We start from the raw sequence: 15,454 nt of genomic DNA, 5'->3' as shown, positions 1-15,454 counted from the left end.
AAAGTTAAAAATCTCACAACACCAGGTTATAGTCCAACAGGTTTAATTGGAAGCACACTAGCTTTCAGAGCAACGCTCCTTCATCAGGTGGTTGTGACCGGCACCATCATCTCCAAATAATGGGGACAGGAATAATAAAACTCAGGAATGGACACTTTAAGGTGAAAGTTTTAGGGCCAGAAGAGGTTACATATACGATATATCTTTGGGAATTCTGCAAGCTATCAGAAGTCATTGCCAGAGATTCTCCGGTTACCATCAGCTCCTTCCACTTGCAACTAAAGCTGCTGGATAATATTCAGCAGAAACATCACAGACTTCTGATTTTATTTTGTATAATCTTCCTCTCATTAGTACTAATCTGATGTGATCTATAAATCTCTCAACATACATATTTGGCTGCTGCTTGCTGTTCCTAACAGTGACCAGTTTGGTAAATGAGGAGTATTGGTATTTAAGCAGCAGAAACCAGAGCCTAATGAAATGAATGAGCACCTGCTTCAAGATGCTGCATGTGCCTCAGGCTCCCTTCACCAGCTGACCATGGCCAGTTATCTGAATAGATCTTTAAAATGCTTCACAAGTGAACTCGAGACTGTGTTTTTGTGATGTATAGAGCACACATTAAGTTTATTTCAAAAATCTTTTATTAGATTAAATGTACAAAATCTATGCAGCATGATCCCGCTAACTCTTGGTTTGCACCATCCAGCCTTTGTAAAACCACTGTCATATTTTATTACAAGTTGTATTCGTGCCTTAAGAATAGTATCTATAAGATACATTAGATTAAAAATTATACAGTTCTTCATATAAACACCCTTTTTAAAAATGACAATAGTACCTCTTTGTAACATAGAAAAGTTGCCCAAGTGCTACCATTTACATAAATATTTAAGGTAGACAGAGCATCTTCTTGTTGACAATTCAACAGATTTGGGTCTCATTTGTTTGCATAAAGATAGATTGCAATCTGCCCATTACCATATTTACAAGGATTTCAATACTTTTTCTTTTAAATTCAATCTGCATGTACCACAATACTAGTATTACATCAAAGTGTCTACACAATTGAAATTCATTAAAAATCAGGTCACCAGAACATTCTTTTGACACTGCTGGTTGGACAATGATCAGATATTTAGCATTCTTTTTAATTGATCGGCCTATTAAAACCTGTCTGATTGTCAGACAAAACATACAACAAGGATTTTTTTGTAGGTAACTATGGTTTGAATAAATATTATTTGCACATTATGCGGCTGAGTTTTACCAGTTTACATGGCTTTTCTTAATAAATTGATTAAAAAATTAAAATGCATGAAGACTTAAAAATCGGACATTTGTTTAAAATGTTGACACTTCATTTAATTTTGCTTTTTATAGATTTTAATTACTTCTGTGAAATGTATCTTTCTTCTATTGCTATCTGATCACTACTGGTCATTAACAATGTCAGCATATACTGCTTGTGTCACTGCTGGAATCTTAAGCAAAGACAGGTACAAAATAGTCAATTAACATTTCCATTGTACTGTCAACACATGACACAAAACTAGAGATATGCCACAAAATCTGTTACCATTTTATCTCAATGTACCATCCAAAGTTAGATTTCAAAGTTCCATCCACAAAACTCCTTCTGACCCACTAACAGGTAACATTAGCATTTTCAAGTATCCAACTGGAGGCACTCCTCCCTGTACCGTGCTCCTAAATCATCAAGCGGATTGAATTTCTTACATCTTTGGTACCACTGCCAGACTGGATTGCAACTTCCACTCCATCTTGAGACAAAATCATTTTGTCTGGTGTATAATCATTTCGCCTGATATCTAAGGGAAGCATAGAAAATAACATGGTACTTCTTATAATGCACTAATGCATAGCTCAAGGTAAGTGAAATGGAACCGGGGGGCGGGGGGAATCTGTACTGATGGCACAGTCTCCTGAACCGATTTGGAACCAGTGTTCTAGTGAAAAGGACAAACAAGGTGGTCACTAGGACTTTACACTTGTGAGTCAGGGGAGGGGGGGGGAAGGGAAAGGGAAGTATGATGGTAAAAAGCAGTGGGTTGTGTGCAGAAGGGTTTAAGTACAAGGTAGGCAATGAAAGAAGTAAAAAGGAAGAATAACTTAGGAGATATTATTAGAGATGTTGGAAATCATGAGGGTAAGAAAGCTAGCAAAAGGGCACTTTAGCAGAATGCTCTTGGCAATCATAACAAGGTTAATGAGTTAATGGCACAAATCATCACAAATGAATATGATTTAGGATCCATTATGTAGACATTGGTACAGGATGGTCACAACTGGGAGTAAAGTTTCAGGGATATCAGACTATTCGAAAGGAGACAGGAAGGTAAGGGAGGTGGCGTAGCTCTGATATTCAAGGACGACATCAGGGTGGTGCTGAGAGATGATACAGCTTCCATGGAGAATAAGGTTTAATCCATTCGGGTGGAAATTAAAAATTCTAAGAAGAAAAGTCACTGATAGGCATAGTCTATAGACCACCAAATAATATCACATTGGGGCGGGTAATAAACAAGGAAATAACTAATGCCTGTAAAAATGGTACGGCAGTTATCATGGGGGATTTTAATCTGCATGAAGACTGGTTGAACCAACTCTTCAGGGTAGCCTTGAGGAGGAGTTTGTTGAGTGCATCAGTGATAGTTTTCTTGGACAGTATGTAACAGAACCAATGAGGGAGCAAACTATCTGAGATTGGGTCCTGTGTAATGAGGCAGGAATAATTAATGATCTCAAGGCTAGGGATTCTCTTGGAAGGAGTAATCACAGTATGGTTGAATTTAGAATACAGATGGGGAGTGTGAAGTTAAAATCCAATACCAGTGCCCTGTGCTTAAACAAGGGAGACTACAATAGAATGAGGGAGGACTTGGCTAAAGTAGACTGGAAACAAAGATTTTATAGTGGGACAGTTGACGAGCAGTGGAGTACTTTCAAAGCAATTTTTCAAAGTGCTCAGCAAAAAGGTATTCCAGTGAAAATGATGGACTGTAAGAAAAGGGGGAATCTGCCATGTGTGTCTAAGGAAATAAGGGAGGCTATCAAATTGAAAGAGAAGGCATACAAATTGGATAAAAACAACATTGAGTTAGAAGATTGGGAAAATTTAAAGATCAACAGAAAGTCACAAAAGGAACAACAAAGAAAAGTAAAATAGAACATGAGAAAAAACCAGCACGAAATTTAAAGACAGATCGTAAAAGCTTCTATAAATATAAAAAATGAAAATAAGTGGCTAAAGTAAATATTGGTCCTTTAGAGGACGAAGAGGGGCATTTAGTTATGGGAAAGGATGAAATGGCCGAGGCATTGCACAGGTGTTTTATGTCGGTCTTCATAGTGAAGGACACTAATAACATGCCAGTCATTGACAAAGAGACAGAGGTAGGTGAGAACCTGGAAACAATTGTTATTACGAAAGAGGGAGTGTTGGGCAAGCTAATGGAGCTAAGTTTAGACACGTCTCCTGGCCCTGATGGAATGCATCCCAGGGTAATAAATGGAGGGAGAAATAGCAAGTACACTGACGGTAATTTTCCAAAATTTGCTGGACTCTGGGGCAGTCCCTGCAGATTGGAAAACAGCAAATGTGATGTCACTGTTTAAATGAAAAGGAGGTAGACAAAAGATGGGGACTTATAGACCGGTTAGCTGAACCACTACAGTGGGGAAGATGCTGGAGTCCATTATCAAGGAAGAAATAGCAAAGCATCGAGAGAGAAATTATCCTGCCGGGCAGAGGCAGCATGGGTTCATGAAGGGCAGATCATGTTTAACTATCTTTAGGATTCTACGAAGACATTATGAGCACGGTGGACAACAGGGATCCAGTAGATGTAGTCCACACCTAGATTTCGAAAAAGCCTTTCACAAGATGCCACACAAGAGACTGCTGCATTAGATAAAGATGTATGGTATTACAGATTGGTTGACTAACAGGAAGCAGAGAGTTGGGATAAATGAGTGCTATTCTGGTTGGCAATCAGTGACTGGTTTTGGGACCGCAATTATTAACAATTCACATAGGTGACTTGGAGTTGGGGACCACGTGTATTGTGTCAAAGTTTGCAGATGACACTAAGATGAGTGGCAGAGCAGTGTGAAACTTTGCAGAGGGACATAGATACTTTGAGTGAGTGGGCAAAGGTCTGGCAGATGAAATACAATAGGAGTAAATGTGAAGTCATCCATTTTGGTAGGATTAACAGCAAAAAGGATTATTACTTGAATGGTAAAATGTTGCAGCATGCTGCTGTGCAGAGGGACCTGGGTGTCCTTGTGCATGAATCACAGAGGGTTGGTCTGCAGGTACAACGGTAATTAGGAAGGCAAATAGAATTTGTCTTTAAACACTAAAGGGATTCAGCTCAAAAGCAGGGAGGTTATGTTGCAGCTGTACAAGGTGCTGGTGAAGGTACATCTGGAGGACAGCATGAATGTTGGTCTCCTTCCTTGAGAAAGGATGTACTGGCATGAGAGGAGATACAGATATGTTGATTTGGCGTGGAGAATTTAGAAGAATGAGGTGGATCTTAGAGAAGCATAAAATTATGCAGGGAATAGATAACATAGAAGTAGAGAGGATGTTTCCACTGGCAGGTGAATCTAGGATAAGAGGTCATAGCCTCAAAATTAGGGTGAGCACATTTAGGACTGAATTGAGAAGGAACTTCTTCACCCAGAGGGTTGTGAATCTATGGAATTCCCTGCCCAGTGAAGTGGTTGACACTACTTCAATAAATGTTTTTAAAACTCAGGTAATTTTTTTTGAATAATAAAGGAATTAAAGGTTACGGTGAGAGTATGGGTAAGTGGATCAGAGTCCACAAAAACATCAGCCATGATCTTATTGAATGGTGGAGCAGTCTCAAAGGGCCAGATGGCTTCCTCCTGTTCTCTCGTTCTGTCCTTTGTACAGTTGATAAGGAGTTGGCAGGTGGGGTGTCCAAGAGAACAGGGGGTTTGCAATTCTTCATTCTCAAGTGTCATTACCAGATTTGAAATGTTAACTGTCTGCCTCTCCAGAGATGCTGCCAGAACTCCCAGATCTCTCCAGCATTGCACAGTTCCAGATTTCCAGCATCTGCAATATTTTACTTTTATGCAACTGTGCAACCCATCCTGGACAGTTTTGAGAGTTTTTCAGCCAGAATGTTGCTAGCAGTGAACAGCCAAAAGGCCGGTGAATGATACCAAACAGCATATCCTATTTAAAAACAGAAATAACTGCAGATGCTGTAAATCAGAAACAAAAACATGAGTTGCTGGAAAAGCTCAGTAGGTCTGGAGCATCTGTAAAGAGAAATCAAAGTGATGTAGCTAGGAAAGTGTTGGTTTATATGCAAAAGATGGGGAGGTGGAGGGGGTAAGGAATAAACGATAGGTAGGGATTGAGCCCATAGAGAGAAGAACAGTTGGACAAAGGAGTCAATAACAATCTGGCTGGGAGGGTGAATAGCTGTTAATGGAGACTGTTAGTGGCTAACAATAGGCAATGTGTAATGGCAGACCATGTGATAACAAGCTAAATATCCTATTAGCTATTTGCAACAACTATGATACTGATCATATGTAACCAGTCCTTAATTGGAAAACTCTCAGACGTGCGCACACACTGCAACTGTTTCAAATCAACAAAATAGATGAGAGCCATTCTCTGGTTCAGGTCCTAAAACAATGCCTTCACCAATCACTGTGAACCTGCCTAATTTAAAGTAAAAACAAAGTTTGTCAGTTAACTGTCAAACTTCATTAAATAGTGCATACTCCATGACAATGCCTCCACCAATTAGAAGATTGTGCAGCATCTGCAATCCCCACTGAGTTGATAAAGTGTGGAGCTGGAAAAAACACAGCAGGCCAGGCAGCATCCGAGGAGCAGGAGAGTGGACATTTTGGATGGAATCCTTCATAAGGACCTTGTGGAATTCATGGAAAAGGATTCATGGAATGTCTATGAGGTAGTTTCATTTGGAACAGCTTGTGATCGAACCCACTAAGGAACAGGCATTTCCTGGTTTGGTGATGTGTATTGAGGCAGACTGGATTAGGAATACAAAGAGGATAGTGACCATTACCTGGTTGAATTCAGCCTGCAGTTTGAGAAGAAGATTAAGTCAGGTGTAATGGGATTACAATTGAGTAAAGGTAACAACAAAGACATGAGGGAGGGGCTGCTCAGAGTTGATCGGAAAGGAGGCGCAACAGAAATTCATCCCAAGGAAAGAGAAATATATCAAAAGAAAAGACAAGGAAACCAAGGCTGACAAGGGAAGTCGGGGACAGCAGAAAAGCTAAAGAAAAAGCATACAATGAATGTTAATGGCAAGTCAGAGGATTGGGAGGCCTTTAAAAACCAGTAGTGTGTGGAGTTCAATGTAGCTAAGTGTGAAGTGATTCACTTTGGTAAGAGTAACAAGAAGATGGGGTACAGGGCTAATGGTCAGATACTTGGTAGTGTGAATGAGCAGAGGGATCTTGGTGTCCATGTACACAGATCTCTGAAAGTTGCCACCCAGGTAAATAGTGCTGTGAAGAAGGCATATGGCGTACTGGCTTTTATTGGTAGAGGAATTGAGTTCTGGAGTCCTGAGGTCATGTTGCAGTTGTATAAGACTCTGGTGTGGCTGCATCTGGAGTATTGTGTGCAGTTTTGGTTGCCGTACTATAGGAAGGATGTGGAGGCACTGGAACGGGTGCAGAGCAGGTTTATCAGGCTGTTGCCTGGTATGGTAGGAAGATCGTATGAGGAAAGGCTGAGGCACTTGGGGCTGTTTTCATTGGAGAAAAGAAGGTTTAGGGGTGACTTGATAGAGGTGTACAAGATGATAAGGGTTTAAATAGGGTTGACCATGAGAACCTTTTTCCACGTATGGAGTCAGCTATTATGAGGGAGCATAGCTTTAAATTAAGGGGTGGTAGGTATAGGACAGATGTTAGGGGTAGATTCTTTACTCAGCGAGTCGTGAGTTCATGGAATGTCCTGCCAGTAACAGTGGTGGACTCTCCCTCTTTATGGGCATTTAAACGGGCATTGGATAAGCATATGGAGGATAGTAGGCTAGCGTAGGTTAGGTGGGCTTGTATCGGCGAAACATCGAGGGCCAAAGGGCCTGTACTGCGCTGTATTTTTCTATGTTCTATAAAAAAAGCAAAAAAGGTGGAGAAGATGAAATAGGAGGGTAAGCTAGTTAGCAATGTAAAAGAAGATTACAAAGTTTTTTGTTTAGATATATGAAAGGTAACCAAGAGCAGCAAGAATGGACAACGGATCACTGGAAAGTGAGGTTGGAGAGGTGATGAGAAAAAAAGGAAATGTTGGAGGTACTGAACAGTGCTTTGCATCAGTTTTTGCAGTGGAACATTCCAGCAACATACTCGAACTTTGAGAGTCAGCGACAGAGGTTAGTCTAGTGGCCATCACTGAGGAGAAGGTGTTGGGGAAGCTCAAAGGTCTGAAGGTGGATAAATCACTCAGACCAGATGGACTATACCCCAGAGTTCTGAAGGAGATAGCGGAAGAGATTGTGGAAGCATTGGTGACAATCTTTCAAAAATCACTGGAGTCAGGGAGGGTCCTAGAAAACTGGAAAATGGCTAATGTAGTGATCCTGTTAAAGAAGGGAGAGAGGCAGATGTCAGGAAAATACAGACTGATTAGCCTGACCTTTGTCACAGTTAAGATTTGAGTGTCCACCGTTAAGGATGAGATTATGGAGTACTTGGAAGTGCATGGTAAAATAGGGCTGGGTCATCAAGGGGAGGTCATGTCTGACCAAGCCAGTTGTTGCGATTTACTTGGATTTCCAGAAGATCTTTGACAAGATGGGGCACAGGAGGCTGCTCAATAACAGTCCGTGGTATTAGGGCAGGGTGCTGCATGGGTATAGGATTGGTTGGTTGGCAGAAGGTAGAGAGTGGGGATAAAGAGGTCTTTTTCAGAATGGCAACCAGTGACTAGTGGAGTTCCTCAGGGGTCGGAGTTGGTACCACAGCTATTCAAGTTATGCAGTAATGATCTGAACAAAGGAAATGAGGGCATTGTTACCAAGTTTGCAGGTGACAAAAAGATAGGAGGAGGGACAGGTGGTGTTGAGGAAGCGCAGAAGCTGCAGCATTACTTGCATAGGCTAGCGAAGTGACAGATTGAAAACAGCGGCAAAGTGTGAGGTTATGCATTTTGTAGCAAGAACAGAGATATAGACTACATTCGAAATGGGGAAAAGCTTTGGAAATCTGAAGCACAAAGGGATTTGGGAATCTTAGTTCAAGATTTTCTACATTTTAACATGCATGCTTAGCTGGCGATTAGGAAGACAAATGCAATGTTAACATTCATTTCAGGAGGTTAAGAATACAAGAGCAGAGTTGTACTGCCGAGGCCATATAAGGCTCTGGTCAGAGTGCATTTGAAATATTGAGAGCAGTTTTGGGCTCCATATCGAAGGAACTATGTGTTGGCCTTGGAGGGGGTCCTGAGGTTGTTTACAAGAATGATCCCAGGGAAAAAGGGTTTTCATAGAAGGAACGATGGCGGTTTCTGAGGTTAGAAAGGCAAGGGAAAAGATGGAATCTCACTGAAGTTGATACAGTACTGGGATTCCTGGATAGAGTGGACATGGAGAAAGTGTTTCTAATAGAAGGAGAAACTCAGAGTTGAAGAGATGACCCCTTAGAACGGAGATATGGAAAGATTTCTTCAGTCAGGGGGTGGTGAATCTGCTGAACTTATTGCTGCAGAAGACTGTGGAGATCAAGTCATTGAATGTCTTTAAGACAGAGATAGATAGGCTCTTGATAAATAAGCTGATCAAAATTATGAGTAAAAGGCAGGTGTGTTTGAGAAACATGAGTGACGATTGAACGGTGCAGCAGACTTGACGACCTGAATGGCCAGGTTCTGCTCCCCTCTCTTATGCAGTCACCGCCATCTCAGCACAAATTCGGCTCTCATGTCCATGTTGGGATGAATACAATGAAGAGTGATGTTGAAAGAACTAAAACTGAGTCCTGCTGAGCAAGTTATTGCCGTGTAAGTGTGCCACTTCATAGCACAACCATGCAATTCCAATGTCTTTATTGATGATTGAGAACAGATGGAAGGGCATGGGGGGTGGAAAAAAAGCACAATGAGTAGTCAAGATGGAATTCAAATCCCACGAAGGTGGTAGAAATAATTTCAAAGTAACTTTCAAAAACCAACTCAATATATGCTGGAAGAAAACTAATTTTCAGATTTTGAGGAAAATAACATGGAAATAAAGTGGACTCTTTAAAAAGCCATTCTAGATATTACAGGCTGAAGGGCATGTAAGATTGTCCACACAAGAGGTCTGTATTTGGTGTGAAGGTGGAATGTGGCTCTGCAGCAATGAGGCAATAAAAACACTTCCTTATACTCAGTTCTTCAAGAAGTCACACGAGGTATCAAAAACAAAAAAATTCATTTTCCACCAATTTGTTCAGATCCAACAACTTCTAGTCAGATCAGCATTGAGCTCTTTAACACATGTGCAATCTTTTCTTTGTTTGCACCTAGTCTTCAAATTTAAATCTTTTGTATGGTTGATAAATTAGATCCAATTACTAATTCTAGAGAAACTGTTTTCACCCATGGAATGGTCAGATTATGAAGCTTGCCACCATGTGTAGTAAACAACTTCAGGGCATTAACTTCCATTTGGGAAATAGTCACAAGTGTGATATTTGGGATACCAACTGTATAAGGGCAAGTTTAAATAGGTGGAGGATATTTTCTATTTGAACACAGAGAGATATGTATAGAAACTGACGTAATTTGTAGGGTTAGGAACTGTACACTTGTTCACTTTGGAATAAAAGTGAACTAAAAAAAAAGAGTGAATTCTGGCCTTGAATGTTAATATGAGGTTTGGGGATGGATCATATGAAGGGCCTAGTTGCATCCATGGAATATATTCTCGTGCACTTATCTCCAGAGTAACCTGATGATAATGAATAGGAATCCCAGATTAAGCAGAGGGCAGTGGGATTGCAATGAATGCTGATAAAGATTGTTCCGACATAAACCTTAAGCCAAGAAATCTGTTGGCCTACACTGTCACAGTTGGAGGATTTGAGCTATTGGAAGAGGCTGAATAGGCTGGGGCTGTTTTCCCTGGAGCATCGGAGGTTGAGGGTTGACCTTATCGAGGTTTGTAAAATCATGAGGGACATGGATAGAGTAAACAGACAAGGTCTTTTCCCTGAGGTGGGTGAATCCAGAACTAGAGGGTATAGGTTCAGGGTAAGAGGGAAAAGATATAAAAGGGACCTAATGGGCAACTTTTTCACGCAGAGGGTGGTGCGTGTATGGTTTGAGCTGCCAGAGGAAGTGGAGGAGGATGGTACAATTACAACATTTAAAAGGCATCTGGGCTAGGTACGTGAATAGGTAGGGTTTAGAGGGATATGGGCCTAGTGCTGGCAAATGAGACCACATTAGGTTGGGATATCTGGTCGGCCTGGATGAGTTGGCCCAAAGGATCTATTTCCCTGCTGCACATCTCTATGATTCTACGAGTAACTACTTAATCATTCTTTTGTTTCTGGTATTTACCCAATCTCCCACATGGACCAGGAATCTTTCAGATTCAATCATTGCATTGAACAGTTCTGGATACCACATCATTTTGCAAGCATAGACTAGTCTTGGAGGACTCTTGTGGTGTAGTGGTAATGTCCTTACCTCTGAACCAAGAAACCCAGGTTCAAGTCCCATCTGCTCCAGAGTGTGTAATAATATTTCTGAGCAGATTAACAAATATCTATACTGTCCCCAGGAGGAACGCAGTACGGTTTAACAGAACGAGAGCTCGACTTCAAGAAGTAAATTCTGAGAATAGATTATACAGACTAAATTTATTAAGATACTAGGGGTAACGGGTAGAATAAAAAGCGAAACTATTTCTGCTGGTTGGGGAATCTAGGATTCTGGGTCACAGACTACAAATGGTAGTCAGAACTTTCATAAATGAAATCTGAAAATACCTCGAATAAAGTATGTTTGGGAAAAAAAAGACTAATGGCAAAGTCCAACTGAGATCAATACCTTTCGACAACGAAAATCCAACAAAGGGGTTAGGTCACAGATCAGCAACAATCTAATTAAACAGAACAGACTTGAAGCTAAATGCCTTCCTCCTGTCTGCTTTTTTTTTCTGTAAAAGTCTATAGAACAGACCAGAAGTTTGTGAGAGAATCTAATAGTCAGAACTCCTGCTCCTTCCCGTTGATGCTGCTGGAAGTTCGAGTTTGTTGCACATGATCAAATGACCCATTACTACCAGGGCCCATTCACCCATTGGGTGGAGTATCAAGTCATGAAGCAACTGCCCAGCACAAGTCATGGAAGGCAGGGGGGAAAGAGAGGGTGGAGGCAGGGGAAAGGGGAGGATGGTGGGGGTGAAGGGGAGAAAAGGGGAAGGAGTACAGATCAGAAAAATCTTACCAGGAAGTTTGAGCCTTCCGCAGCACGAATTACAACGATGTTTTGTTCTAAAGTTTTTAACTGCATCTTCTCCCAAATTTGCAGGTCCAAATACCATGTCATGTGACCTGAAAACAAAATAATAAATGCAACTACATTGGCCACCTTGGTGATTTTCTCACAATGTATACAGACAACTGGATGTTTGAAGTCTGTCTGCAGAATCAAGGAAATTCAGCTACATTTCATGATACAGCCTTCTCTGAGTGGCAAAATATTCAATGACTATTAAATCAGTCAGTAATGAACACATTGAAAATGGTTTCCTTCTATCAATTGTGATAAAACACAAGCAGTACCTCAAGTGGATAAAGCCATAAACCAGATCTCGTAATAGACAGTCTATCTGCAACCATTTTAGTCAGGTCATACTAGAAAAGTTTAAAACAAAACGTGGGTGGGGGGTTGCAATTTTGTTCTCTGTACAATAAGAGTGGCATGTTGAGGCAATAACATGTGGCAAAATTCATGAAAACTTTGCTTTGTTTGAGCAAATGTGAACATAAAGCAACTTTCATTAGAACAATTAAATTGAAGAATTCGATTTGCATTTAAAATTATGAAGGCATAGGACAGGAGAACAGTAACAGAGTACCGAGAGACGTCAGAAGTGGTCACCCCCACCTTTTGAGAGTCACACCAGACCCAGATAAGAGTCACACGTTAACATAAGCAGAAGTCACCATTGGATCCAGCAACATTTCAGTAAGTGATGTGGAATGGACTAGGCCTCAGGAGGAGCTAACTGCTTCCATGCAGAGTATGCTACTTTGAGAAAAGGACTGGGTTTCCTTACGCAGGCATGAGGGTGACAAACAAAAGCACCTCATCAAATTTATTCATTAAAAATGGGAGGCTCTTGACAGTAGGAAGTTAAATACAGTGAAAGTCCAAGCAGACTTGGGAATTCAGGCGCATACATTTTTAAAATGCCATGACAGGTGCAGAAAATAATCAAAAAAGCTAATGGAACGCGGACCTTTGTCTCTAGATGTCTGAGTATGAGCATGCATATGTTACCCTGCAGTTATACAATAGCCTGGTTTGTCCCCACTTGGAGTACTGTGAGTGGATCAGGGCACCACACCTTAGGAGGTATGTATTGACCTTAGGAGGGAATACAATGTAGGTTTACAAGAATAATACCTGGACTTATGGAGTTAAAAAAAAGCAGAAGGAAGTTATTCAGCCCCTCAAGCCTGTTCTGTCATTCAATGATATCACAGCTGATCTGTGGCCTAATTCTATATACCTGCCTCGGAGCCCTTCTCGCTTCAGAATGTGCTTAGCAAATGATCCAACATCCACTTCCAAAAATCTAGAAGTGCTCCCTAAAATCGCTCCTGAATGGTCTGGCCCTAGTTCTCAGACTGTGCTAGAATCTCCAATCAGAGAAAATAGGTTTATCTTTATCTATGCTCTGTCTTCCCGTTAATATCTTGAAGATTTTAATCAAAATACATTTAAGTGTTCTAACTTCTAGAGAAAACAGGCCTAATTTATATAATCTCCTCTCATAACTTAACCCCTGAAGTCCAGGTATCATTTGTGTAAACCGATGCTGTACTCCCTCCAAGGCCAATACATCCTTCCAAAGGCAGGGTGCCCACAGTATTCCAAATGGGACCTAACCAAAGCTTTGTATAAATGCAGCACAACTTGTGTGTGCTTAAATTCAGACATTCAGAGATAAAAGTAAGCATTTCATTAGCTTCCTTGTTTATTTTCTGCATCTGTGGCATTTTAAAGAGCTATGCAGCTCAACTCCCAAGTCTCCATGGATATTCACTACATTTAACTTGTTTATCTTGCTTGATAGTATGAAAAGCACAGGAGAACAAGAAGTGGTGAAATCAACAGAGGATTTAACCATTGGCAGATCACCTCTGCAGCACACAAGAATAAGGAACTTGTATTTTGCAACATCTTTCACAACCTTAGAGCAACTCAGTGTTTCATAGCCAGTGAAATATTGGTAGAATGTAGTCATTGGAATGTATGAAAACGAGAAATCAAGTTTGCAGAACAGGGTCTCAAATAAGAGCAATGAGATTAATTATCTGTTTTACGGACGTTGGTTCAGAGGAAACTACTGGATAAAACAGAAATCTCCCTTGTGTTTTTTAACAACAGGATCTTTCACATATGAAAGGGCAGATTGCACCATGGATTAATTGTTCAGCTGAAAGCCTGTACCCTTTGATGCTGTAGAACATAGTACTGCACTGAACTGTTAGCCTAATTGGTAAGCTTGAGGAGTGAATTACACAACATTCTGTCTGTGGCAATTATTACTGATGTGTGGCAATCTCCACCTGTGGGTAAACTTTCCAGTGATTAAGAAGCTTAGATTTAAGTTTAAATGCAAGGCATTTAAGACAGACACTAGCAAGAACCTTTTTTAATGCACAGAGTATTGCAATACAACACCAAAAGGAGTTACTGAAAGAATCAGAGACCACGTCAATTTAGAAAAAAAGAATTAGACTGGGGCTTGAAGGAAATGAAGGGATTGTGGGAGGACAGTCAAGACAGACTGTTGCACATGAGGAAATGAAATACCAACACGGATTAGTTGGGCTGAACAGTCTCTTCTGTATTGTCACTTTAAGCTTTTAGAAATTGCCTCAACTTAGAAACATATACTATGGATCTTCACAGGATTGTGGAAAAAGGTATTGTGAAACAAACAATACCTGCAGAAACTCAGGTTTGGCAGCATCTGTGAAGATAGAAACAGAGCTAATGTTTCGAGTTTAGTATAATTCTTCTTCAGAGTTAACACGAAACAAAATTAAGAGAAGAGACCAAATACCCGATCAAACAATTGGCTTTAGGAAGTCAGACTTAAGGAAGGAAATTCCAGTGTGCAATTGCTGCCAATTTGGAAGAACTGGGCATGGTGGGGGTAGACGAAATGTTGGGAGTGCACAAGAAGTGAGAGTCAGAAGAGAAATAGATAAGTTGTAAATCTGCAGGAGGATAGAGAGACAGGGAGAGGGACTCTAAGAGTGTTTTAACTGCAAGGATAAGAACATTTGTTTGGGGCAGCAGGGTGATGCAGAACAAACGGACAGGATTATAAATGAACTAGAGTTCTTCAAGCTTGGTACTATTTAAGTAAACTATTGCACTCTCTCAAAAACTTGGATTTCCTTTCTAAAGCTCAGAATTGGACACAGGACTCTATCTAATTCTAACCAGGTTTTCAGTTGTGTTGACGACATTTCATCTAGTTTGCTGTGAAGGAAGAGGGAAAGGTTCCTATCAATACTGAGAGCGCCAATGGTATTGATACAGACCTACATTTAAAAAAAAATGATGGAAATGGGCTTCACTGGCTGGGTCAGTATTTATTACCTATCTTACTTGAGAAAGTGTTGACCTGCCTTCCTGAAATACAATAGGCCATTTGGTGTAGTTATACCCACAATAACATAAGGGAAGGAATTCCAAACTTTTGACCCAGTGGCACTGAAAAATGAACAGAAATATATTTCCAAGTTAAAATGGTGTCTAGGTACTGTATCCTATACGAAATCCATCTTATAGTCTTTAGGGAAGGGAGGTCACATTTGAAGTATACTTACTGTTTCTCTTCTGATTTTATTACTGAAGGATCAGTCAAATTCTCCCCAACACCTACAAGAAAATGTACAAAACGATGAATACCTTTATCTCTTTCACAATACAAAGTGTCTGGATTTTGTCATTAGACTTTTCCCCAAGCAGCTGTTATCTTGAACTACTGTAACCTGCCTATTTACCCACTTGTTAAATTTACAAAATATTTGAGCAAAACAAATCACGTTTTTGAAACTAGCACTTCAGGTTTTATGTTGTTCAATGGAAGAGGAGAGAAAAAGGCTCTTCCATCCAAGTATTGGTTGTTTCAGAGATCCAAACGTCTGG

At 40.5% G+C, this 15,454-nt stretch overlaps 1 protein-coding gene across 2 annotated transcripts in view; it reads right to left on the bottom strand.

Moving 5' to 3' along the window:
• Positions 1–629: 629 nt before the first annotated feature.
• trpm7 (transient receptor potential cation channel, subfamily M, member 7) overlaps positions 630–15,454 on the bottom strand; it is a 181,894-nt gene continuing 167,069 nt past the window's right edge. For both annotated transcript variants that reach the window (XM_060853075.1, XM_060853076.1), the window contains exons 38-40: positions 15,133–15,184; positions 11,504–11,610; positions 630–1,835 (exon numbers count right to left, since the gene is read on the bottom strand). In XM_060853075.1, coding sequence (XP_060709058.1) covers positions 1,714–1,835; positions 11,504–11,610; positions 15,133–15,184 — 281 coding nt within the window. In that variant the 3' untranslated portion in view covers positions 630–1,713. The remainder of the gene's footprint in view (positions 1,836–11,503; positions 11,611–15,132; positions 15,185–15,454) is intronic.

This window comes from Hemiscyllium ocellatum, chromosome 39 (genome assembly GCF_020745735.1).
Source record: "Hemiscyllium ocellatum isolate sHemOce1 chromosome 39, sHemOce1.pat.X.cur, whole genome shotgun sequence".
Lineage (NCBI taxonomy): Eukaryota > Metazoa > Chordata > Chondrichthyes > Orectolobiformes > Hemiscylliidae > Hemiscyllium > Hemiscyllium ocellatum.
The sequence above is the reverse complement of the archived record's forward strand: the minus strand, read 5'-3'. Positions and strand labels throughout refer to the sequence as shown.